General features: G+C 45.4%; 1 protein-coding gene and 1 long non-coding RNA gene across 4 annotated transcripts in view; one reads left to right on the forward strand and one right to left on the reverse strand.

Moving 5' to 3' along the window:
- LOC126996587 (uncharacterized) overlaps window positions 1-27500 on the reverse strand; it is a 233883-nt gene that overhangs the window by 159903 nt on the left and 46480 nt on the right. The window contains exon 1 of one of the 2 annotated variants that reach the window (XR_007751272.1): window positions 20850-20937. The exons of the other annotated variant lie outside the window; for it this stretch is intronic. This is a non-coding gene — a long non-coding RNA (uncharacterized LOC126996587). Of the gene's footprint in view, window positions 1-20849; window positions 20938-27500 lie in introns of those variants that run through there. 2 annotated transcript variants of the gene reach the window in all.
- The window catches only part of LOC126996585 (achaete-scute complex protein T4-like), a 99824-nt gene continuing 74548 nt past the window's right edge, over window positions 2225-27500 (forward strand). Inside the window, exons 1-3 of one of the 2 annotated variants that reach the window (XM_050857185.1) lie at window positions 2225-3757; window positions 8153-8573; window positions 9457-10113. In XM_050857185.1, the coding sequence (XP_050713142.1) occupies window positions 2888-3754 (867 nt within the window). In that variant the 5' untranslated portion in view covers window positions 2225-2887 and the 3' untranslated portion in view covers window positions 3755-3757; window positions 8153-8573; window positions 9457-10113. Of the gene's footprint in view, window positions 3758-8152; window positions 8574-9456; window positions 10114-27500 lie in introns of those variants that run through there. The other variant, XM_050857186.1, reaches the window with a different exon arrangement.

Genomic DNA, 27500 nt, shown 5'->3' on the forward strand with positions numbered 1-27500 from the left:
GGGCGTGCGAGGCGCCTTGGGACAGGCCAGCGGAGGGAGAAGCACAATGTGACTCCCAAGGCTGCCCGGCCAAGACTGAGTGAAGCCACCAGCACCACCGGTCCGCCCGCTCACCGCGATGCCAAGGCTCCGCGGCGGCCCGGCAGCTGCCTCGCTCCCTGGTCACCTGCTCGTCATTTTCATCTTGGTGTATCTGCATTTCAGCACCAGCATTACGTGGGCCGTTTTTAGTGATTTTTTTTTTTTTTTACGCAAGGTCAATATGGATTTTTCTTCAACAATTTTCAGTCTCAATTTCTTTTTCATACTCCGTTTTTTTTTGTGTGTGCAAAGGTGCTTATTTTCTGTTGCTCCTGTTGTTGCTGCTGTTGTTGATTTTGTTTACCTCAGACAACTTTAATCAAGCCAAATTCTCATCCTGACAGCACTATCTCCTCGAGCTGATCAACACCCTCGAGCAAAGGTTATGATCAAGCTCAAGTAGGAAAAGTCGTTCTTAAACATATCAGTTCGGATAAGTTCATCCTCAGAGTAATTCGTTCTTAAGGAGAGTAACTTACGAGTAATATGTCCTCAAGCAGAGTAATTTGTCTATCAGAAAGAAAAAGCTCATCCTCAAACATCATAGCTCTTACTTGAACATAGTAACTCGTCCTCGAGGAGAGTAACTCCTCCCGAAGCAGTGCGACTCGTCCTCAAGAAACCAAACCCCAAGAACAGCAACTCGTTTTCAAGTAGCCGGCCCCCAAGTATGGCAGGTTGTCCTCGAGTATACAGTAACTCGTCCTCAATCACAAGCCATCATCCTCGAGCAGAGAACCTTGTCTTAGAGAGAGGATAAGCTCGTACTCAAAGTTCCATTCTCGAGCTAAGTGAGTCGTCCTCGAGCCCAGCACCTCGCCCTCAAGCACGGTAACTCGTCCTCGTTAGCACACGCGTGTCGTGGGTCGGCCAGTGCGCGGCTGAAGTGTAGGCTTATCTATCTTATCTTGTCCTAATCTTTCAAGTACAACCTCCACCGCGGCTAGTTCTCTTTTATGTTTTTCCCCACGTCTCTCTCTCTCTCTCTCTCTCTCTCTCTCTCTCTCTCTCTCTCTCTCTCTCTCTCTCTCTCTCTCTCTCTCTCTCTCTCTCTCTCAATTCTCATCATCATCCTCAGATCATCCTCATCATCCTCATAATCCAACTCCTCATACTTCATCTCATACTCATCCCGATCCTCATCCTTGGTCCTCTAGCCCTGTCCTTTTCCCTTCCTCTCTCCCCCTCCTTCACCCCTCCATCCTTCTCTTCCTCCTTCTCCTTCTCCCTCCGTCGACCCCCCCCTACCGCTGGGGTGCGGGATGAGAGTCGGCAGCTGCACGCTCCCCCACCTCCCTCCCTCCCTCTCTCCTTCCTTTCCTCCTCCATTCCTCCCGTCATCCCCTTCACCACCACCACCACCACTGCCGCCGCCGCCACCACCACCGGCACTACCTGGTCCTGGGCTGCAGCTGTACCTGTTATGCCTAAACTAAAAAAAAGATAAAACACGTGCATACGGAACCTGCCTCCTGCCCCGTGCCCTATTATTACTAAGGTCCCCGCTGAAAGGGTTGTCGTTGGGGGTGATGGGCAGAGAGGGATGCTGCTGCCACGTCCCCTTCACGCCCTCTTCGACTTTCCCTCTCATCCTCATCCTCTTAGTGTTCCCCCTCTCCTCCTTTTCTTGCTCCTGACGCGGCTTTATGCTTGCTTTCACTCGCTCGCTCGCTCGTTCGCTCCTTCTCTCTCTCCTGCTTGCTTGCTTGCTTGCTCCTCGTACTCCTAAGGCCTTTTGAAGTGTCTACAAAGTGTCTACGTGAACTTGTTTTATATCTCGTTCATGCTTTACGACTATGCTAATAAATATATTCTCGACTGCTTTTCAATTGATGTGCATGTTCTGAAACCAGTTTGTTTGCCAAGGGAGTTTGTTAGTGTGTGTGTGTGTGTGTGTGTGTGTGTGTGTGTGTGTGTGTGTGTGTGTGTGTGTGTGTGTGTGTGTGTGTGTGTGTGTGTGTGTGTGAGTGAACGTGTGTGTGTGTGTGTGTGTGTGTGTGTGTGTGTGTGTGTGTGTTTGAGTGGGAGAGAGCGAGTGTTGAGAAAACAAACGGAAACCACACGGAGAGAAACATAAGGCTATGACTGTTTTGCCGTTGTGAGGTGAGAATTAAAATAATAAGCTATACTAATAGACACGTCCATTCAACGTGTGTGTGTGTGTGTGTATGTGTGTGTGTGTACTCTTAGTGTTTGCCGCTGATGTCCCTTCCTCCTCTGCAGTTGTTCCTCCCACCCTCGCTGCTTCGTGTCTAAGCCTTGCTCAACACATGCATTATTTATGAGGCCTCGCTCAGCTTTGCCCTCAGCCGCCGCCCTGCTTCTCTGCTCTGACTCATGTGTCCGTGAACTTGGAGAGTGTGTGGCCTGAGTGGAGCGCAGTAGTAGAGTGATGAGGTGCGGTGTTGGTGTACTGGTGTGCTCGCGTGGCGGAGCGCCAAGGTCCCCACGCCGACGGCACGCGCCCAAGTCGCGAGCCCAGCCACGCGCCGGCGCTCCTTGCCAGCTGTAGCCAACGCAGCGACTTACGCCTATTTTAACCGTCAGTGGTTCATTACTTCCCTACGTGCATTTGTCACTCATTTGGAGAAAATGTTTACTTTTTAATCACCGAGTTCTTTCCGAACTGTACTTAAGTACACCGCGTGTACTGGCAGGACTAAAGGTCCTTGCGAGCGTCAGGGTAGGCGATCACCTGGCGGTGGAGGCGTGGCCTAGCCCGCCGAGGTTACAAATAGAGGGGCTACGAATTTTAAGATAGTTAGTAGAGGTCCACCGTTCGTGCCGCACGCGCCAGTCCTGCAGGATGTCGGCCACCACCACACAGCGCCTGGTGCCCATCAGGCCGTCCCCACACAAGGGTGTTACTGTCACCAAGGGCGTGACAGTTATCACCACCACAACTTCTCCTGCCACGCTGACGCCGCCCAAGACGGGAGTCAAAAGGAAATTATCTGAATCGAGCCCCGACCCTGTGAAGTGTAAGAGACGCATCAACTTTGGCGTCGGATACGTTATGTCGCCAGCGCCCGTGGCAGTGGCGCGGCGGAACGCACGAGAGAGGAACCGCGTGAAGCAAGTCAACAACGGATTTGCCACCCTCCGTCAGCACATTCCCGGCGCCGCTAAGGCCAAGAAGATAAGTAAAGTGGAGACGCTGAAGCAGGCGGTGGACTACATTCGTTCCCTGCAGGAGCTCCTGGAGGACCACGACGCCATCATGCTGAACACCAACAACCTCCTTAACACCTCCCAGGCCGCCTCCTCACCCAGGACGACCTCGCACCCATACACCAACGCCGTGGCGCCCACCACAGTACTTTCCCAGACTCAATACCGAGTCTTACAGTACCCTAGTTACTACTACAGCGAGAACGTGTCTCCGATGGCTGCGTCAGTGTACCCGATGAGTGCGGCCTCTGTGTCCCCGAACTGCAGCGATGCTGCCTCCTCCCCGACGCCCTCCTTTGACTCTACCCTCTCTGTACCGGAGGCGGGGACGCCGACGGTGACCAACGTGACGAGTGTGTTCTCTCCTGTGATCAACTCCACCACCACTACCACCACCACCCTTCCAGACCCCCTCGATTCCCTGGAAACTTACGACCCTGCCAACACTCCCGAGGACGAGGAGCTGCTCGACGCCATCGCACTCTGGCAACAGTGCCAGTAGCAGGTCAGTGATGAACAAAACATACTCGGATGGGCAGTGTTTGGGGAAAAGTTAGCATGTAAGCATTCCTAGTGGTTCAGCCTTCCTAGTGAATAGTAACCGGATCAAAAAGAAAAGACAGGTAAGGAAAGAAATAGGTGATGTACTGGCAAAATTGTAGCATGAAAAGAAAAACTATGCGATTACGCAAAAGTATTGCATTAAAAATGCGTTCAGGGTGAAGCTGCTCCTCAAAATTCTCAAACTAAATTGTGCAACAAATTTATAGATTACCGAAGCATTTAGTGATGTGCAATCCATCGTGAAATGCAAGAGTTTTGACGTAGTAATGATCTGGTGACAGTGACGATCTTTAAAGGACACAGCACCGAAAGTGAAAGTTATCCGACGGGACGTAAAGATGTGTCCGTGCTATGGGACGAAAGTAAGAGTTGAACAAGATGACAGTGAGAGTGGCGTGAGGGCCATGAATCACCCGTGGGAAGAATCACCACACCACAGTGAGACTTGAATGCGCGCGGCACTAGCGGTGAAGAACTTGGCACGTGTGGGCTGGGCATGAACAACATCAACAACAACAGCCTCTTACTGAGCAGTAGTGACGCAGTGCCTGGCGGGATACGCGGTGCAGCGGAGCCACGCCTCGGGCCAAGCACAGCAACGTGACGAGCAAGCCAAGAGCGCGCTAGTGGGAGGTTCAAACACACCCGCGAGTCAGATGATAAGCCTTCCGCGCCGCCGCAAACACACGCTTTCAAAAACTGCGCCCTCAAAATTGGTGGTAATCAGAACTTTTATCTTCCCGACAACACAATCTTAAAATATTAAATCGCAGGCATTTAATAACTCCGAGCACAGTTAATCTGCATTATTATCGCAATTTCGATCAACTATATCCATTTTTTGTATTGAGAGAAATGGTCAATGCAGACGAGAGGAACAGAGGAGTGAGAGGACCCACCCGTCTGTCTATAGCTCCCTCCTCCCCTCAATGGCTAATCCCTGACCAGTGGACAGTCACGACCCCCCCTTCCCTCCCCCCCAAGGCTAATGGCTTCTGTCCTGCCAAAGAGAAAGTGAGATTTGAACATTTGGCCCTCCGTCTCCCTCGGTTTATCTGCCAGTCTGTCTGTGTCGTCTTCCGGTCGTCCAGGAAAGGCCTAAGAAAATGCCTTGGGGGACACCTCTGTTATTAAGGAAAAGTGAGGCACAAAAAACGATAGCTGGCGTAAAAGATCAATTCCATAATGGCTGTGTCCTGGAGGTGGCATTAGATTTCCTTTTTGAGGTAATCATATACACGAAAAAATTTAAGAGTGGCATCAATCTACGTATTTAACGCCTCAGTAGTTCGCCTCGAGGGAGAAAAAAATGTGTAGTTCTCGAGTAAATTTTTTGTTATCACTCTGTACTGTTGTTCTCGGGGTACTCCATTCTTATTTTCCGAACCCTTGTCCTCCTCCCATTCAGCAAGGATCAACCTCTCCCACCTAGCACATCTGTCTTGTCCCTTTCTCCATCTCACCCTCTCAGCCCTCGCCGGAGACTTCAACGAAACAATAACAAATAATCTCTTTTCTCTCTGTCCGTCTCTCTCTCTCTCTCTCTCTCTCTCTCGCCCCTTTCCCTCTTCCTTTATACCCTATCCTATAACTCTTCTTTCCCCTTTAGATATCTCCCCTTTCCCATATCTCCCCTTTTCCGTTTCACGCATCTCCCCTTTTCCCTGTCCCATACCTCCCTTTTCCCTTTCACATATCTCCCCTTTCCCCTCCTTATATACCCTTTCCTGTATCTCCCCATACCCATTTCTCTCCTTCCCCATCTCTTCCCACTCTTCCCCTCCTCTCCATCCTCGCCACCAGCAGCAGTCAGTCCTCGCTCTGGTTGCCGCCGCACACCCTGACCTGCTCAACGATTACTGTGGCCAAACGCTAAATTTCAGGAAAAAGCAGCAGCCCCGCGGCCCCGTGAGCTCCAGCAACGGTCCGCCTTTGTGTGGCTCCTCCCGGGTGGCCGCACACCGCCCGCCGCCCGACAACATATGTGCCCACATAAATTTTGCTCATATTTCCCCAAAGGACGACTGACCGAGCGACGTGGGAAATCGCAGAGAAAATTATTACATAGAAAAACTGGTTTGAAGGTTACACACAGACAGACCAACCGACGGACAGACTGACAAGGATAGGTATAAAAAGATCCAACCAATAAAGAATACTTAGAGAGATGAATGAAGGGAAAAGCACAGACTGACAGATGGATATAGATAAATACGGATAAAAATAGAATCCTGGGTATATGAATACACTGGTAGTCTAAATTTCAGAATGTCTACGCTTCCTTCCTTCCACATAACTAATCTAAAACTAACCTTTCAATAGAGCTACCTGCTATTTTTTTTATCGGGCTGAGCGAAGGCCGGACCCATAAATCCCCAGAGAGCTTAAAGCCTTCCACAGCTCCCTCCTGACCCCCGCTCTCTCCCTCTCTCCCTCCCGGTGCCTACTCCCTTCCCTCTCAGTTTCCTCTCAACCCTCCTGGACAGCCTTTCATAGGAGCCCTCACGTGCCTTCATGCCTGCTCCTCCGTCACCCCAACCCTCCCTCTCTCCTTCCCCACTCACTTCCCTCTCATCAAGCTCTCTTCTTCCCCTCCCTCCCCCTCCCCCTCTTCCCTCTCAATACTCGTGCCCCGCAGCCTCCCCCGATAAAAGGTAGCCTCAGGAGGGAGAGTTCAAGCCGGTTTGCATTTGAAAGAGAACACGGTGCTGAGGGCGATGGAAAGGACGAAAAATGAGATATGAGAGTCTTTAATAAGCGTTATCTACCATGCCATATGCGCACACACACACACACACACACACACACACAGACATCCCTACGTGTTCTTGCTACCGTACGCACACGACCTTCTGACTCTGGGTTACGGAGGGTGACTAGGAAGTAGAGACAGGACCACACGACCTGGGCGGGGCTGGAGGGGGGGTGACGGGTGAAAGGGAATGAGAAGGAGGAGACTGGGGAGGGAGGGGAGACTGAGGAGGGCGTAGAGTACTTAGGTGGAGGGCGAGGGGGGGTGGGGGGTTAATCACGAGCACAAGAACTCGTAGCAAACATCCATTCTTCTCCTGTCAAAAAAGAACTAAGGGAAGCTCATTGGTGCAGTCAGTCCTCGGCAATCCTGCATTCAACTGAGGCTGGCAGGCCGTGCGTGGAGGAGTAGCTTCCCCGCCTCCTCATAACGTCCAGCTCAGGCAAACTCGCCCTTCGCCCAAGAGCACCAATGGAAAAAAATGATAAAAGACTCAGAGGATTAAAGAGACGTCGGGCCGCGGCTTCCGTCGAACCAAACTTATTTCCCAAGTAACTTATTGCGACAAAGGTGGATGATGATATTTTGTTTTATTCATTAGTTCATTTCTTGCCATCTTCCCCCGTGAGCCAACCAGTCAGCCAAGCGGGGAGGTCCAGGAGATGAAACCCGATCGAGGTGGGGCCTGAGGGCGGAGGTGGTGGGGACGGGTTCGAACGCGGCGGTAATCACTGGAGCGAAGTAGTGCAGTGGGCCGTATCCCGCCAGACTCCCGCTTTTGTCCCGAGGCCGCCAGAGCCACGATAACCAACACGACCTGCTCCCGCCCTCCCCCGTCGCCCCTCCTTATCGTGTTTGGCTGATTCGGTATCACAAAGAACTAAGTGCAAATCGCATCTGAAAATACGTCGGGCGAGAACCAAAACGTTGCAATACATTTAGTGCGCAATGGTGGGATCCATTAATAGTATCTGGCAACTCGTTCCTGTGAGCAACCAACCCCCATCTGTAGTTCTATCCCCAAAAGCCCCTCCCTCCTCCCTCCCTTCACGCGGCTCCTCGTCCCTCCCAACCCTGCTCTATGGACACGTTTGTGCTGCTGTGGAGGAAACGGAGATTAGATCTGATATGGATTTATGCTCAGGTACATTTATGACGAGAGTGCGCCTGGCCTGGCCCGCGCGGCGCCACCGGTGCATCTCTCGCAGCTCGGCTTGAAAGTTCCGTCAGGAAGCGCGCCCTAACGGTGGTTCCCTATAGCAGCGCGAACTTTTCCCCCCGCCAACCTTCCTTTTGTAAAACTGGAAAATATAATTCTGTCCATTGAATGCGGCCATTGAAACGGGCCACGCTTTGGAGAAATTCAATTCAATGCCATCTTAGACAGGCGGGATAAGGGACGAGAGGGACTTTTGATGGAAAATTTTTATCTGTATATAGTATTTGATAGCCAGTGAAGAGTGTGAGTGAGGTGCAGCTTAGCTGGGGGATATAACTATTATGGAATGGGATTATGGATGCATTTTACATTGGTTCGTGAAATAACATAAAAAAACTAACCCACATTTTTTCTCTTTGTTACAGATTCTGCAAGTGGAGAAATCTAGTCATGCTTTTCCATTACCATGTCCTACTGGTCAGCTCGCTCGCTCCCGCTCCGTCTGTATCAACCTCACGACCATGAGCACCCCGCCCCACACACCCCGGCGCCACCCCGCACGGGCCTTCACGCTCAAGCTCTTCCTAAGCTCATCTCCTGGCTGCTGTTCTATCGGTCTCCGCTGAACGCGAGTCTACTAGAGGGAAGGAGGTGCTGTCCCACTGCTCCTCCCTGTGAGTGCTCCACGTGACTGCTTTGATGTTCCTGCTGTACCCATCACGCCTGGAAGTCCCTGCCCTTCACCAAGCTCTCCGTCAGCCAGATAATGCTCCGAGATACCACCAGCCCTCCGCCGTCTCTGAAGGAGGAAGAGGGGCTCCCACTTTCTAATGCTAATAATAACCGGTGAGTGCGAGATGAAAAGGTTCCAGTGCATCCCAGACGGTTTGGTGAATGGTCGAGTGAATTGGCATAAGCCGTGACGCAGCTACAGTTCCCAGGGCCAGGGATTGTAACACAGCCACCTGATTTAAATTGCTAGTGAGGCTTACGTGAGCTCGTGTTTAATGGTTTGGAATAGTGAGTCTTGCGTCACGGGCCTAACAGGGGAGCTATGCTAAGAAGAGAAAGTTATGATTTTCCAAAGGTAATTTCATATTCCAGCGATTATATGAGCCTATGCTAGGGTTATAGCGTAAAGGCTTTAGCTCATGATGCAACAAAAGTATGAAGCATTTTCCCACTACGGGCAAAGATCATAAAGATCAGTAGCCTTCATTCACCTCAGTAACCTTCCATTCCATACACCTCCACATTATAGCATGGTGGTGGTGGTGGTGGTGGTCCATTCCTGATAGCAGTATTAAGTCGATCAGTTCCCGTGACGGCCGTGTAGGGTCGTCCCTCACACAATGACCTGCTCCTAAAGCAATCAGGGCCGTGTTTACCTTCGCCAACGGGAAAGTAAAGGGAGGGTGAGGGCCATAGGGTCGCGTGGGAGGGGACGGGTGGCGGTGGTGGGACATTCTTGGGAAATTACATATTATTCACTATGCTGTCACATACATTCTCTCTCTCTCTCTCTCTCTCTCTCTCTCTCTCTCTCATCGTACACACACACACACACACACACACACACACACACACACACACCTGGGGAAAAAGATAGTTAGTAAAAAATACCTTTAATTAAATTATTAGGAAGAAAACTGAGGCATATCTTAGCTATTATAGATTCTTAAATAAATTATGTTTCTTTATTTAAATTTCCTTCTCTCCCTCTTTGCAGAACCAAGCGGCTACAACTCGAGACGCAGAGCTGCACGAGAAAGCCTCACGAAGCCCTCGAGGACGCGAGAACAATGTGCACGATGAACGAGGAGCTGAAGAGCAGAAGAAAACAAACAAAGGAACAAACTACTCGATCAACAAGGCCTCGGAGAACAAAAGGAAAACAAGAGGAAAGACAGAGGCCCGGCCGGAGTCTGCCTCCCGTGGTGTTTGTGCGGATGGATGTACACACACACACACACACACACACACACACACACACACACACACACACACACAAATACAAAGACTGACACACACACACACACACACACACACACACACACACACACACACACACACACACACACACACACACACACACACACACACACACACACACACACACACACACACACACACACACACAGCCACACACACAAAGACACACACACACACACACACACACACACACACACACACACACACACACACACACACACACACACACACAAAGACACACACACACACACACACACACACACACACACACACACACACACACACACACACACACACACACACACACACACACACACACACACACACACACACACACACACACACACACACACACACACACACACACACACACACACACACACACACACACAAAGAGGAAGCATGGCAAGATAATCACCCCAGAATCTTGACTGTCGGGGTAACTCAAATATATATCCATCTAATCTATTAATTATTTTTTTGCGGTTTGTGAATGTCTAGTCAAAAGTACAGCAGAGCCTAATGAAGACATGATATGCTTACGCCAAAGCCCCCTCTCAGCCTGGGCGCCGCGACCCTGCCTCTGCTCCCGCCCTTCGAGTGGCGCCGCACAGGACACAGTGTGGACGCCGCTCGTAACTAACCAATATTAACAAGAGCTGTGCGTGCGGCAGAGTGGGATGTGAGTGCCCGGGGCAAGGACACGTCCCCTGCACCGGCACCCTCCCTCCCCTGCCTTGCCGCACGCCCAGGGCCGCCGCCGCACACCCAGGCTGGAGGGGAAGACCTAACACGTAATCTCGCCGGCCGGTGCAGCCGCCGGCCGTAGTGTCGTAACCACACAGACCAAAACGCAGCAGTATCGTCGTTCCCTAAAGACATTTATTGCCCTCTGATTCCTTCGTGGTGATTCTCATCTTTTTGATTTCGTATATGTATTTGTTACTAAAAAAGATATCTATATGAATATATTCTACGCGCTTCCTAACCAGTCGCAAATGAGCCTTTCGTCCAGTGCCTCGCGAGTGAGGCGCGACTCCTAATGCTTCCAAAACTACTTATGTGCCTTTTATTGCCTTATCATGTTAACTAACCTTTTTGGAATGTTACACTGTCTCTTGATCGATCTCCTGTTGTCGTGACCCTGTATAGTCTAGCTGTTATGATCTCCTGATGCTCAAGCACCGGATGGGTGCGTGATCCTCTCATTCGAAAAAAGACTCAATCAGTATTGCATTAGTGTTAAGAGTGTATCGCCGTGCAGCGCTGCGCCAGCCCGTCCTTCTCCCCCACGCTGGCCACCGCTGAGCGCCTTTATGTTTGGGTTGTTGGCATTTCATACACACTTTCACACCAGTACAAGTTTGGCATTCCAATGACTGATCAATTTTCATGTATTTATAAGATGTAAGTGTCTGCATCACCAAACAAACTCTGATGTAAATTAGTGAAAGACCAAAACACATTACGAATGCTTCACCCACATGAACCCATTGTATCCACACCATTTCCACATCAGTCAGAAAGCGTAAAAAACACCCAAGCATTCCTACATCAACATTCCACGCCCCCTGTGGTACATAATGTATAGTATTATGTTTGTATCATTGTTGTATTATTTTTAACATGTTACTTGTGTATTATTGTACCCACCACCAACTGTTCTCGTCTCGGGGCCCCGCCCGACACTGGCTCCCCCCGGGCCGCCCCACGCGAGGGCCACACGCTAGTGACCCTCAGAAAAGGCGCCCACACCTCCACCACCAAGGCGCCAGTGACGGGCTGCGGCTGCCCACTTTACCTTCATCCTTGGCGCAAAGGTTTACATGATTCTTGTTGTGTTTCTGGCAAGGGTGTACATAGTGTATAGAACTTTTATATGTATGCATAAGCTTTTGTTAAAATAAAGGCGATGCTTTATAAACAGTTATATATTTATCCTCATCAATCCCTTTGTTCTGTGCACGTATTCGCAACTCCCTGCTTCAAAAAGCTAAATCCTGTTTCACTAAGTTCCTCCCCATCTACATCTTGATCAATTTCTTGCATAGCACCGTTCTCTTCAAAAACACCTCCTCCTATTGTTCTCCGAAAAAAACGAACGGAAAATAAACGAAACTTCTGCGCTTCTACGTTTACACACAAGTACAGAAGACAAGGCGAGACAACCAAAAACAGAGGGTAAAGGTAAACGCACGTGTTTGGGAAGAAGAAAGACTGTGGGGTGACACCGAACGCCAAGGCAACAGAAAAAGGAAAAAAGAAAAGACCGGCGATGCAGCTGCTATTCTTGGATCCTCGGAGAGAGAAAAAAAGCTGATTCAAAAAGGAACAATTTACCCAAGAATGTCTGCTGTCAGGTATCTCGTGTGTGTGTGTGTGTGTGTGTGTGTGTGTGTGTGTGTGTGTGTGTGTGTGTGTGTGTGTGTGTGTGTGTGTGTGTGTGAGTATGCGTGTGCGTGTCTTAATTGGAACAGCAGAATGAGAAAGAAAAGAAGCAGAGTCAAAGATTTAGTTAAAAGAGAAAAGAGCGGTTAATAGAATAAGAGGTAGGAGTAAGAAAAGTGGTGTGTGTGTGTGTGTGTGTGTGTGTGTGTGTGTGTGTGTGTGTGTGTGTGTGTGTGTGTGTGTGTGTTAATGGAGCATTGTTGGCGTTATTCAGAGGTGTGATTGCTGTTCCTTTACTGCTCCCCCGACCCCTCCCTCTCTCTGTAACAATCTCTCTCTCTCTCTCGTAGATTCATTCGTGTACCTCTTTTGCATCTTTTTTAACCTGGCTCGCTTTCTCTCGATTGTTTTCTTTCTCAATTTGACATTCCTTTCTCATTTACGATAGAATATAACAGAAACATAATATACACGGCAGTAATAATGACGTCAGTATCACACATCCCAAAACAACAATATCAACAACAACAACAACAACAACAAAAACAAAAACAACAACAAACAAACAAACAACAAAATGTCCTCCTACGCCCTACAAGTACCGCTTTCATTTTCGGTCAATAGGGCGGTGACAGTTGTGGGTCAAGTTCACTCTAACGAGAATGCTATTATAACTGTGTGTGTGTGTGTGTGTGTGTGTGTGTGTGTGTGTGTGTGTGTGTGTGTGTGTGTGTGTGTGCCTTTATATTTGCCTGTATCCATTTGTCTGTACATTTATTTCTGCATGGATATTAGTCTCTGTGTCTGCATTTGTTTATCTATCTATGTCTTTCTCTTTGTCAACATGTTAGTGTGTGTCTGTATATGTTTATTTGTATGTCTTTATCAATCTATGTATGTCTGAACGTCTTCCTGTTTGTCTGTATATGTCTGTCTGTCAACCTGTCTGTGTCTGTCTTTCTGCCCGTCAATCTGTCTGCGTGCGTGTGTCTGCGAGGGCCTGATGACGAAGTAAACAATCAGGGCTCGAGGGACGCACATCCTGCCGCTCATTGTTCCGCGGCTGGATGGGAGCTTTGACCTTTCGGCGTGATTGGCGGCGTCCCGGGATAGGAGTAAATACTTGCCTTCCCTTACTCGACCCGGCCATTCAGCGACTGTATGAGGCTCGGGATCTGGCGACTGCTACACATGGACCTATATATATAATGCATACACACACCTGAAAACACACACACACACACACACACACACACGCAAAGATAGATAGATATAGATAGATAGGCAGACAGATAGATAGATGGATCATGAGTATTATATTCAAAGGATAAATATAAGTCCCCTGGGCATGGAGCAATTCTCTTCAACAAGAAAACTCTGCGGATTTAAAATTACCGGAACAGTGACCGAGATGATAAGGAGTCACGTGAGAAAAAAATTATCGTGCTATCGATCCTCGGCGGCGTGAGGTTTCCCGGTAGCTGGCGCGGTGCAGAAGGGCGTGACGGGCATGAAACAGCGGCTTCCCGGCCTTATTTTATACGCTATTACGTGAGGCAGCAAGATTCCATAAACAGGCCCCGCAACCTTCGGCTACACAGAGAAGTGTCAATAGGGGACGTTTAATTCAATGTTATTTCACAGGCTTTCCTATAATAGCCGATAACAGCCTCGTTTTGATAGGAAGCCAAGCACACTATCATTAGCGTACATGTAAGCAAGTCATGGCTATCATATCACACGTTATGAATGATTACATGGAGTCCTCTTGGTCTTGGTTCGGAAGGCAAGCACTCCGTTACTTTAGCTTCGTCACCGTCTCTTTAACGGGGTTACTATTTAAATTTATTGATATGATGTACAGTATATTAAGTGTATTAGAGGCCTCACCGGTGTGCAATCATACCTGGGTCACTCACCTGACACGGGTCTAATTTTCTTTTTGTATGTGTAGACGAATATCCAATGCACTGATTTGATTGTTCTGCAAGGCGTTCACGTCGAGCAAGTTCTGTGATAACAATTATTAAGAAAGCGTAACAAGTAGTTCCAACAAAGGTGTAAAGCTGTCAACGATCTGCAGATTACTAAACAAAACTAGTGTGTGTGTGTGTGTGTGTGTGTGTGTGTGTGTGTGTGTGTGTGTGTGTTAATGCGTCTGTGCTACAGGCCCTACTATTACTATTACTACTACTACTACTACTACTACTACTACTACTACTACTAACTACTACTATTACCACCACCATTAGTACCATTACCGCTATCCAGCATCATCTCTATACATTTAATTTTTCTGTGTACACATGTGTAAAGCTTTAATGTGTTTTGTAGGTGTAGCAATGTGTGTCTACATGTGTATTTGTTCACCGTTTTTTAGTGTGTGCGTGTTGGTGTGTGTGTGTGTGTGTGCGTGTGTGTGTGTGTGTGTGTGTGTATCACTGCATATAGTTTTCCCATATGTTGCCCTGTACATGATACAGACCTGGTTCGTGGACACGCATTTCAGTGTGTATGCACCGGACACGTCTTGTATGTCCGTATGCTCTGAAGATCGTATTTACATATTAGCCAAGGTGAAAGCGTTTTACTGTCAGCCCGTGAAAATGTGTGTGTGTGTGTGTGTGTGTGTGTGTGTGTGTGTGTGTGTGTGTGTGTGTATGTGTGTGTGTGTGTGTGTGTGTGTGTGTGTGTGTGTGTGTGTGTGTGTGTGTGTGTGTGTGTGTGTGTGTGTGTGTGTATTTATTTATTTATTTATTTATTTAACTATTAATTTATTCCTTTTACCACTATATAAGACACACAATAAAAGCTTAAACAGTGTATTTTAAGTGGCCCTGAATGAAAGTCGTCGGTGCCCTGGGAGGTTTGCAAGATTAGCAATTATAGAGATAAGTAGTTTCCAAAATACAGTTCTATCAAAAGTAGGTAAACAACTGTCCCTTGACTAGGTGTCCTCATAAAAACAGGTAATAAACATGTCAGCAGGTCAGCGTGTACCTCCCCTGCTCTACAATCAAGTACAATGCGCGGTATGTATTTTGTTGCCTTTGGGTGCGGCGGGTTTTTGCCTCCTCTTCTAATTTGGCCATATCTCCGAGCCAAGCGATATTAGTAAATAACTTTCACTTTCCCACGCCCAGGAGAAGCTTATAAACAGTGTAATAGTTGTATTTTCCCTCCGCCCTTAACCTCCCTCTTCGCTGCGTTAATCATTCACCAGTATGTCAACTTTTTACTCGTATGCAATCCAGGAATATGAAATTACAGCAAGGAGAACGTGGACAGCTTTACGAGTTCAGTATCAACACCAACGTCCACCGTAATGTGTGTGTGTGTGTGTGTGTGTGTGTGTGTGTGTGTGTGTGTGTGTGTGTGTGTGTGTGTGTGTGTGTGTGTGTGTGTGTGTGTGAGATTGGGACCACGAAGAAACATTTAAAAACGAGAGGAAGCGGATTGTTTCTTTATTTTATACAGCAAACAAAAATAGAATCAAAGTAGGTTATGGTACTCAGTTTTTATTGGTATTATGGTTGAGGTGCAGCTTGGGTTTGGGAAGATATTGATTGGGGACCCTGCCTGTGAAGTTAATTTGCGGCAAGGTAATTTCTTGACGGGCACTTTCTAGGCAGCTGGAGTTGCATAATTTTTTAGACATTTCTTCATGATTGCATGCGTGTAAAATTGCTGTGTTTCATAGAGAATAACAAATATAAATACTTTCGAGGTAGCTTGCTTGGTAGAGCATTTAAGTCTAATTGTATTCAAAATTGAGACGAATTACATTAAAACATGACTATAGCCACCCAAACAAGCCTAAATTCGTCCATCATTACTCCATGTATTACGAGTTATCGATTACCAGTGCGTGTGATGAGTTTCTATCATCGGAGTAATCAGAGTTTATGAGAGGTGCGTCAGGTTCAAGGAGAGGCGGTTAAACTTTGCATGACGTAATGGGAAAGTTCTCCTAGATAATGGCGTAAAAAATAAAGAAAAAGTAAAATGAAAAAAAATTAATGAAGAATAGAGTAAAGAGGAGAAAAGGAAGAATAAAGAAAAGGAAACGAAGGATGAAGAAAAAAAAAAAGAAAGAAAAAAGAAGAAAAAACTAAAAACAAGAATTAAGAAAAGAAAAGAAAAAGAAAAAGCATCACACACACACACACACACACACACACACACACACACACACACACACACACACACACACACAGCCACGCCTACTCCCCCTGCCCCCCACCCCACACAAGGCCATATTATAGTAAATATTAGAGAGCAAAAAGGAGAGAGAGAAGGAGAGAGAGAGAGAGAGAGAGAGAGAGAGAGAGAGAGAGAGAGAGAGAGAGAGAGAGAGAGAGAGAGAGAGAGAGAGAGAGAGAGAGAGAGAGAGAGAGAGAGAGGAGAGAGAGAGAGAGAGAGAGAGAGAGAGAGAGAGAGAGAGAGAGAGAGAGAGAGAGAGAGAGAGAGAGAGAGAGAGAGAGAGAGAGAGAGAGAGAGACAGTTCATTGCCGTTTTTACCGCCCACCACAAACAGAAAGACGCCCTGAAACAACAGTCTCAGCAGACGGAGCGAAAACGGCGGTGAAACCTCAGAAAGGAAACTCGTGTGGCTCGCTCTTGTTTTCCGTCGTGAGTCGCCCACCAAGCAGTCGTCGAATTTTTGGTCTGTTGGCTTTAAAGAAGGGGATGAGGGAAGGCGGACTGGCGGGGGAAGGGCAGCACACAGAGGGGAGTGGGGCGCGACGAGATGGCTCTTAATATCAAAGGAACGAAGCTAATCTCGCGGTGATAACATCGTGGAGAAGTTTAATTACGTCGGGTACGATTTCTAGATGACAGTATTTCAGGAACTTTAGGACGCTTTTCATTAGTGGCTTGATGAGCTTTGAAAGACTCACTCGCTTTGGGCACCTTTATTTTTTTGTAGTTTTGCGGGATGACATCTATCTAATAACAATTATCTAGTGTTCTTATTGATTTTATTTTTCTAAACAGCTCGTAACAGCCTCGGATAACCACAAATGGAGCTGTTTATTTTTCCCCTGCACAGACAATACTGACGCAACTTATGAAAACCTATAACAAACTCACGACGCTGTTTATTTTCCTAGTCTTGTAATATTACACTTTCTGAAACAGCGCATGACATCCTCGCATAACCTCATGACGCTGTTTCTGCTCCTCGCTGTGATAACAGAATACAAACGCAGCTCACAATAACCGAAAATAACCTTATGATGATTCCTTTCCTAGACTTATAATGAAAAATTTCTGAAACAGCGTATGACAGCACTGAATAACTTCATAGCACTTTCTTTTCCTTGCTGTACTAAAAAAAAAATACAGCTCAAGACAACCTAAAGTGATCTCATACTGAAGCACTGAAGGACCTAATGACGCTGTTCGTTTCTTGTCATAAAAAGCTTGTAAATACCGTGTGGCAGAATCATATGACCTCTTGACCTTATCCTGACCCTGTGATAAATAAAAGACTTGACCCCTCCATATGACAGCCTCGCAGAACCTCATGACGCCCACCTTGCAAGCCAACCCACGAACGAGTCGCACATTTAGGCTTGGCTCTCCTCCTCCGCTCTCTGTTTATATATTTTTCCCTCTCCCTGTGGTGGGTTGGTCAGGGAGGGTGATGGATGACGACTGCTGACGCGCTGAGCACACACTCGACGCACCCTAATTGTGTTTAGGAGTCAGAATATTTAACCAAGTCCTGCTGAGTCTGGGCAGGCTGTGGATGGGGAGGCCGAGAGGCTGAAAACACCTGATCACGGAGGAGTTTGTGGCTTCAGGTGACGTTGTTGATTCATTAGTGTCCGTGTGTGTGTGCTCTCGCAGTGGGAGAAAAAAAAATCGTGAACTAAAGGGAAAACTCGCTGCCCTCATCTGTGGCTTAGCTGGTGATGGTCTGATGGACGTATATGCAAATGGTTGATTTCTCGCACATCATAAATAGTGGAGAGTCTGGACTGTTAAATATTGTCGGCGCGTTACCGACTCTCCTCTTCTCGCAGACTGATTTTAAAGAATGGAGAACCCGGTGAAAGTGTTGCTCTTGTTTGTTGAAGGTTTTCACTTTACTCACAGATGTCTTGCGAAAGAGAGAGAGAGAGAGATAGAGAGAGAGAGAAATGTGTGTGTGTGTGTGTGTGTGTGTGTGTGTGTGTGTGTGTGTGTGTGTGTGTGTGTGTACGCTCTCCATCTGCAGCGAGGGTGTGAATTCAATGCATTCCACCCAACAATACAAAACTGTTTATTGACTGGGATGATGCGCAAAACGCCACGACAACGGGACAACATGATGCTGCAGACACACGCAACACTCAGGGTTTTCACAAGAATATATGTTGCCACTAAGATCAGTAGAGGACTGAGCGTTCATTGGTAGCAAAACAATAACATTTAATCGATAAATTTTCTTTATAAAAACAGGTGGTACAGGTTTAATACGCCATAAAAGATTTGGCTAGAAAAAAATTGTTATACTCAATGTATCATTAATCTCTCTATATAACAGCCCTGTTTTTGCTATCTGATTTTAGAAATCGTAAAGATTATAGGTGTGCCGATCAACAATATTAATGGTAAGTGATATATCTTGAAAACTGTTCGTCCTCCTCACCGGTGCTGGATCACCCCAACCTTGTGACGAGCGACACACGCTGGACGGAACATTCATGCTCTTGAGTAACCTGTCCAGCGCATTAGCCGGCTGCACTACAGGGTAGTGATGTAGGGTTCTGGAGTGTTATCTTTAAGACGTGGCAGGAAATCTTGGCGACTATTTCGATAATGTCATCACTCTCGGATGAACCCCACCCCTTCTTTTTTTTTGCCCCAAGCCCTCCTGATCCCTCAAGCCGCTTGCGCCTTTATCCGGCAAGTATGCCGGCATTTAACATACGATCGTTTAAAACTATACGATAAAACTGTAAGAAAAGGAAACACACTTCTCTTTAAAGAAAATATTCTAAAACATTTAAGGGTGTTAAGGACCCTCGCCTTCTTCTCATCTTCACCAAAGTCTATTTACCATTTCAACCTTCCCCTTGGGCGCTGCTGCTACTAATCGCGAGTTTTAGCCGAGGTGGCGGCGCCTGTCTGTTTGGCACCCCGGGGACGAGGATCACACATCCTTCACTACATTTTTCAGCCCAGCAAGAGGCAGCGCGGGACGCCTGGGGTCAGGAGTCACACACCCGCTCTGGAAAAAAGGTGTTCAGCACAAGTGGTGCACGTCTCGGGCCCCGGACTGATATCTGCCCGCCAGAAACTACTTGATTTTATTTCACTGCACGTCTCTCGCCACTGCGTACAGTACATATTTGCTGATCATTGCAGTTACTTTGTGTACTCAAGCGATTTGCGTCTTCCGCATACTCGTAATTAATGGTACACGACTTTCTGTGTAAATTAAGAATAACATAAAGCATAATATAGTACAAACACTGTACTGATTTCAAAATTTCTTTATAGTCTATTCAAGCAAGACAACCACGAATTCTCTATAACAGAGATGGATTCCGTTGTATTTATACTTGGGTAAATGTTGAAAAATAACAAGGTAAGTTATAAAGGATGAGAAGATCAACTTAGTAATGCTTACAACACGAGATGCAACGCCTCGAGGCGACAACACAAGGGAAGGCAAACTCGTGCCATTACGGAGGGAATTTGGTTCAACATTTACAAACCATTCCTCTATCTGACCTACCTCACGCGCGCGCACATACGTCTGTGTGTGTGTGTGTGTGTGTGTGTGTGTGTGTGTGTGTGTGTACTGCTACCAATGCTGATCAGTGAACAAAGTAACGTTAACACTGCCAAAGTAGCATTTCTTAGGTCTTCTCAGTGACCTACCCAGGGTTAAAACTGGTAATTTTCATACCGAATGCAGATTACCAAAAAAAAAAAAAAATCTACTAGACAATACATTATCGAACCCGTTGTAAGAACATCTATAAAATGTTAACTCTTCGAAGTGTTTATATACGTTACAGTTACACCCTCGTAAAGCCTCCCACTCAATCACGCCACAGTCTAGTTGACTCTCCTGGTACTCCACTCGCTCCCTCCGCCACGAGACCGACCTAAACGTTTAGTGTAAGCATTAAACTTATTTTTAGGGGTAGCCAGTGTCTATTGCAAAGGGTTCCTGTTTAACGCGTCGGCATATAAACTTGAGTTTGTATCATCGGAAATATACTAATAACTCGTTTCTTGCACCGGAATGCATTTTGGGATGAGCCAGTGACCCCGCACAGCCGCAGGTATGCCATTAAAGGCAAACTGGTCATGTGTTAAAAATATCGCGTCGTTTTGTGGTGTTCCTGCCCAGCGCCACGCCGACACGGGTGAGTGGAGGTCAGGCGGTCCGGCTCCCACAGAATCGCAATGGTAAAAAGACTGAGTGATGTACGACTGGGCGACGACAAAAAAAAGGTTGACCTTGAAACGTGCCGCTTGGTCCACCTCGTCCCGTCGTGGGCAGCCATTACTGCACACCGCCAACCACCCCCGCCCACACTCGCTGCCAACACCTTCACCCAGGCGTGCCTCGTGGTGCACAACGGTGGCCGACACTAATGATGTGTCAAGAGGGAGGCGCAAAGAAGCACACACTCAGGAAGGAAACTAATAACGCAAACACCACACCCAGCGAGAAACCTATACACATGTGCATAGTTAAATGCCAAAGTGGTTACCTCGACGCGTATTACTTACAGGTTCTTGCGGCCACGAAACACTTGCACGTCCCTCGTAATGACCAGACACGACGCGGCCCTCACGGTAGTGGGGTTTTCCCTCCGCGCGTCGCCACTCCGCCCGGCACTAGAACACCCGAAAAACTGCTGCCAGAACCCGCCGCCTGCCCCGCCCCCGCACCCCTACTTGTTCTATTATTATAAAGCCGATCATGTCCTGGCTAGAAATTCGTGATAGATATGTATAAAGAAATCAATTAGTAGATTAACAACATTGATGAGGGTGCATTGATGAGGATATGATTATTTTTAATGCATCGATTTTTTCCTTGTATATCTGAAACCTGCATTAGTTAAGTGAGAAACAGCTATTTGTTTAACAGTTTAACATTGCTGTCAGCTTAACAATGATAAAGCCACTATATGCGAAAAAATGTTTGGCGTCATTGATCAGACCTTATATATCAGCATAAATCATCATGCATACATTGCAAGCTGAGGTCCAGGGCATTACTCGGACACGAGGAAGAAAGCCACGTCGAGTTGATCCGAGAAGAAATTCGAACCCGTCTCGTCACTGCTCCGACTGACAACGAACCAACGAATCACAGGCGAACTCGATACCATACCACATTATATCTAATTTGTTGTCACAGTACTGACCTACTCTGGGACTACCGAGTCTTCGGCACCATGATTGCTATTGGCGGTATGCAAGAAGTCATATGGTGGCAGTGCTAGGAAACAATTGTCGCAAGGCGTGCATGATTCATGAAGCTGAGTGAATCAGTTCAAGACTTCACACTCTGCGTATTATCGTGCATAAACTTCTCACACTTATAAAGCAACTCACCGCTTTTACTCTAATATGCATGTATGACTATTCATTATAGAAGATATTATTAGAGGAGCTCAGGAGCGGGTGATTTATGAAAATTGAAAATGAGGTTCACTTGATTACATTTTCATTCGTCTCGCGTTGTTGCCTGAGAGAGCAGCCTTGAGTTGAAACATATTTTTTGTTGAAATAATAATTTCTTTCGACAGTTTTCACTATTTAGAGATAACCAGTGCTTACAAAACTCTGCAGAAAGATTTTCTTGGTCTTCCTCTTCTATATAAGGATGGAGTGATTATTTCTCCCTTTGAGTGTGAGTTTATTTTAACACTAAAACGACTTTTCTTATTCATTTTGATTGGTTTTCGCTCGTGAAAGTAACAGATGCTTAACAAAATATGTAAAAAGATCAAAGTAATCCAATTTTTTCAGCTTCTAGCTGAAGTCTTATCCTTTTTTGGGTTGGGCCTGCTATCATGGCTCGGGGATTCTTGCCAGGAGGCTTAGTTGCCAAGCATATAACGAGAGCATGAAGACGATCATCGGGTCCTAACCACCATGGAGAGCCAAAGGGAATCACTGGCTTGTGTGGAACCCGCAGCCGAACAGTGCAACCAAACTGAGAATGAAGTGCACCATTAGCCAAAGACGCCTGCTGTAGCTTCAAGCCACCCTTTTCGTTAGCAATGACAATGAAACTAGAAAAATAAAGAAGCAACATAGTCACTTCTTGATCAAACTGACTTTTTCGTAATTTTTATTCTTTCTTTTTATGAGTTTCGGCTGATTGAGAAAAATCTTTTATGTGCGGCATTAGTGACCTTCCGTTTTTACATAAGTAATTGTATCCATAAATATAGTGATATTCTTTTTTCATCAAACGCGCAAACAATACATATGATTGAACAAGAGTGTCCTGATTAGTTACAGGCCGTTCAGCATCCCCACACGTCCCCGCTCAGACTGGTGTGTCAGTGTCACTGACTGCGAGAAGGAGAGGTCCAGATTACTGCACCCAGGGTAAAGGATGAAACGTATCATGCCGGTGAAAATATAATTATCGAGGCCATATTATTTATACTCTAATAAAAAAATAAAAGCTTTCAGATTAATAATGCAGTTTAAAGGTGCGCGGGCCTTGGAGCAGGAAGGCGCTTCTCTAAACACACCTGTGGGCTTCTACATTCCACTCGTTTTAGCTACATTTCGGCACACTGATATGTTGCGATGGGTGGTAGCAAGAAAAACTCTTTCACGGCGCCATTGTTTACACAGACACTTAGTTGGAGCTCCTCGTATTTTGCAAGACTTCCAGAGACTCAGGGCTTCTACCGCACCAGGACTAGCACTGCAAGTTGCCTAAGGTTGCCGTTTGCTAGCTAGGGCTACTTGGTAGCACAGTGCTTTTGGACTCTGTCGTTTTTTGCTATGCAAAATCAAGCTACTGAGTCCAAGGCCCCCTCCTGGCCGGGATTCCCGCCATTGCGCATGCGCAATGGAGCTAGTGTGACGTCACTACCAGCGTCAGCACAACGTCACAGCGGCTAGTTTGCTCAAACATGGACTCGTCGACCTTCAAGCTGCTGTTGGAGGCCCAGGAGCGAGCGTACAAGTCTGCACTAGATGTGGTCGTCAGGCAGCTAAACGACCAAGTTACCAAGTTGGATAAGAAAGTGGCAGAACTAACAACTAGCCTGGAATTTACTCAGAGGGAAGTCGACGACCTAAATCTAATGCCAAAGAACACGAAAAGGAGAAAAAGGAAGACAGAAGCAAAATAGACACACTTAACCAGCAACTTCAATCATCTCATCTTAAAATTAAAGAACTAGAAGAAAAAGTCACTTATCAAGAAGACTACAGCCGCAGGAAGAACTTGAGAATTAGTGGACTGGAGGAGAGAGGAGATGAAACCTGGGAGCAAACTGCAGCTGATGTGACATCTCTCCTGGTATGTCAACTGCAGATACCAGGAATTATATTGGAGCGCGCGCACAGGGTTGGTCACCGCCGAGATGACAGGCCCCGCCACGTTGTGGCGCGCTTCGCTCGTTATGGGGATCGAGACGCAGCAATCAGACGAGGAAGACACCTGAAGGGTACTAACATATACCTGAATGAAGATTTGTCTGCAGCTTCTCTAGCAATCAAGAATGCTCAGATGCCCTTGCTCAAGCAGGCAAGGGCTGAAGGAAAAGTAGCTTTCTTCCGACACACCAAACTGATCATTCGGGACAAGACGTTTGGAAGTGCTACTGGACTGGACGTGCGGGCCGGGCGCGCGGCTGAAGCTGGAGGCTGGGGCTTGCGTGGCGGCCAGGTGCCAGTGACTGCCGTTGCTGGTGCTGGTGATGCTGCTGATGGTGCTGACGCTGCTGCTGGTGCTGTTGGTGCTGCTGGCGCTCCTGATGGTGCTGGTGATGCTGATGGTGATGGTGGTGTCGTCCGTGTCGAGGCGGCTGGGGCGTGGGGTGGTGTGGACAACACTCGCTCTCCCCTCCCCGTGCACCGACCTGGTGGCTCGCGGCTGTCCTCGGCCCCACCTGCTGCTTCGTCCCCCCAACGCAAGGAAATCAAGAAAATCCTGCGAAGCGGCACCAAGAAATAGATTCACAACGTTAAGTAATTTAGTACATAATAACTCACAATTCCAATTCCAATCAATGATTCTACTACTGCTACTACTACATCTACTACTACTACTACTACTACTACTACTACTACTAACTACTATTACTACTACTATCTGCTATTACTACCACTACTACTACTACTACTACTACTACTACTACTGCTACTACTGCTATTACGTCTACCACCACCACCACTACTACTACTACTACTACTACTACTACTACTACTATTTTTATGGTTACAACAACAACAAATACTACTACTACTACTACTACTACTACTACTACTACTACTACTACTACTACTACTACTACTACTACTTCTATACCTCTTCTCCTGCTACTACAGCAACTACAACTATTACCACTATTACTACTACTACTACTATTTCTACTACTACTACTACTACTACTACTACTATCACTATAACCGCTTCAATATACCACCACCACTACTACTACTACTACTACTACTACTACTACTACTATTGCTACTACTACTACTACTACTACTACTATTACTACTACTACTACTACTACTACTACTACTACTACTACTACTTCCACTACTACTACTACTACTTCCACTACTACTACTAACGATAATATGCCTCCACCAATAGATTATATTTTCCCTTTTGCCTCTATTAACAATGAAGATTTGTTGCATTGTTTTAATGTCAATAATACACAAAATCAAGACCTACATGCTTTCCATCCACTTAGTGTAGAAGATAGAAATTATAATAACGATCTTGATGTAACTCAGTTTTATTTAAGAGCAAGAAATTTAAATTTTTCTAAATCTGAATATATTTATCTGGATAGCTTTCCTTTTTCTACTAATAATAGTGAATTATATTTATTAACACTGAATATTAGATCCATCTCATCGAATTTCCAATACTTTGTAGACACTGTCCTTTCGTGCCAAACTAAATTTGATGTCATAGGATTAACAGAAACCCGCTTAGATGTAGATATTTCTCCACTGTACAGACTACCGGAATATGAAATGTTCACTAATAACAGAAACAGGTTTGGTGGGGGAGTGGCCATTTATATATCTAGTAAGTACAAATCTTCTGTGATCAATGAATTTTCTAAATTGGAACCTTTTATGGAATGTTTGGGAATCGAAGCAATATGTAATGCTAATACCTATTTATTTCTTTGTATTTACAGACCACCTCAAAGCAGTATAAATAATTTTCACAATTCACTTAATGAAATCTTATCCCTAATTAAAGATAAAAATTACAAGGAGGTTTTTGTGTTTGGAGACTTAAACATAGATTTGTTACAATGTAATAATGACAATGTGCAGGATTTAATTAATATAATGTACAGCTATTCTTTATTTCCTCTAACTACCTTGCCTACTCGAGTAACTTCAACTTCATCCACGTTAATTGATCATGTTTGGTCATCTCAGATTGAAAGTAATACTGCCAATTATATATTAAAGACAGATATCAGTGACCACTACCCAGTAATCTCTGTATTTAAATGTGATAATTATCGTCATCCTTCTCCCACTTACGTAACTAAAAGAATATTTAATCAGGACTCCCTTGAAAAATTTAGTAATAGTCTCTCACAAACTAATTGGAGTGACACATTAAATTGTATATGTGCTAATGAGGCCTACAACTTATTTTACAGTAAATTTAAAACATGTTTTGATAAGTGTTTTCCGGAAAGAAAAATTAAATTTAGTTTTAAAAGGAACGTAGTCCACACATTACTCTAGCTCTTAAGAATAGTATTAGAGAAAACATCGACTTGAAAAACTAGCTCATAAATGGCCTTTAACGTTTAAGGAGCCTTATAGAATATATAGAAATAAATTAACGTCACTTTTAAAATTAGCCAAGAAGAAGTATAACCAAGAGCAGTTACTTAATAGCCAAGGTAATCCAAAACAACACTGGAGATCCATTAATACTATTCTTGGTAGATGCACAGGTGCTAAACATACAGTTATTGAATTAAAGCCACATTGTACTGACATTTCTGAAACATTTAATGACCATTTTTTGAAGGCTGGGGGGCTAGATCATGATATAGTAGGGGATGAATATATGACATATTTACACAACTCACCTAATTACTCGGTATACTTATCACCAGCTACACAGATAGAAATTGAAAACTTTCTTAAGACATTAAAAGGTACATCATCTGGTTTTGATGAAATTTCTCCTTGGTCGTAAGACAAACTGCCAGCATAATTTCCTTGCCATTAACACACATAGTTAACCTCACATTAAAGAAAGGAGTTTTTCCGGACGAACTTAAGAAAGCTAAAATTATTCCATTGTTTAAGTCAGATAATAGAGATGATGTCAATAACTACAGACCTATATCAGTTCTTCCTGTGTTCAGTAAAGTCTTTGAAAAAGTGATATGCACTCGTCTTGTAAATTTCATTGAGAAAATAATTTATTTTGAATTGTCAGCATGGTTTTAGACCAGGGCGCTCTACTGAGTCGGCCATATTTCAGTTACCAATAATGTGTATAAATATCTGGAAAAGAAACATTATTTAGTTGGAATTTTTTTAGATCTTTCTAAGGCTTTCGATTCGCTATGTCATAAAATTCTATTAAGTAAACTGAGTAATTTTTGGATTCGGTGAGTTCCTTTAGAATTATTCAAAAATTATTTAACAAATCGATTTCAAGCTGTTAACTGTAATTCTAAATATTCTTCTTTCAAGCCTATCAAAATGGGTGTACCGCAAGGATCTATCCTAGGACCTATACTTTTTCTCATCTATATTAATGATATTGTCAATGCTAGTAATAAATTTAAGTATACCATTTATGCTGACGACACTAATTTACTATTAGATGATAAAAATATAAATAGTTTGCATATAAACATTAATAATGAGCTCAATTCAATTAATATGTGGCTTAAACATAATAAGTTAAGGTTAAATATCACTAAAACAAAATACATTATCTTTCAAAACCGATCAGTCACTACTAACATGCCACCTATAACACTTGAAGGAAAAGTACTTGAACGAGTTTCTTATACTAAGTTTTTGGGCGTTGTCATAGATCAAAATATCAATTGGAAATACCAAATTAATTCTGTTGCAAATAAACTATCTAGGATATGTGGCATACTGTATCGAATAAGAAATAGCCTTACACAAGAAGCACTTATCAGTATTTATTATACACTT

The sequence above is a fragment of the Eriocheir sinensis genome, chromosome 10, assembly GCF_024679095.1.
Source record: "Eriocheir sinensis breed Jianghai 21 chromosome 10, ASM2467909v1, whole genome shotgun sequence".
In the NCBI taxonomy this organism is placed as follows: domain Eukaryota; kingdom Metazoa; phylum Arthropoda; class Malacostraca; order Decapoda; family Varunidae; genus Eriocheir; species Eriocheir sinensis.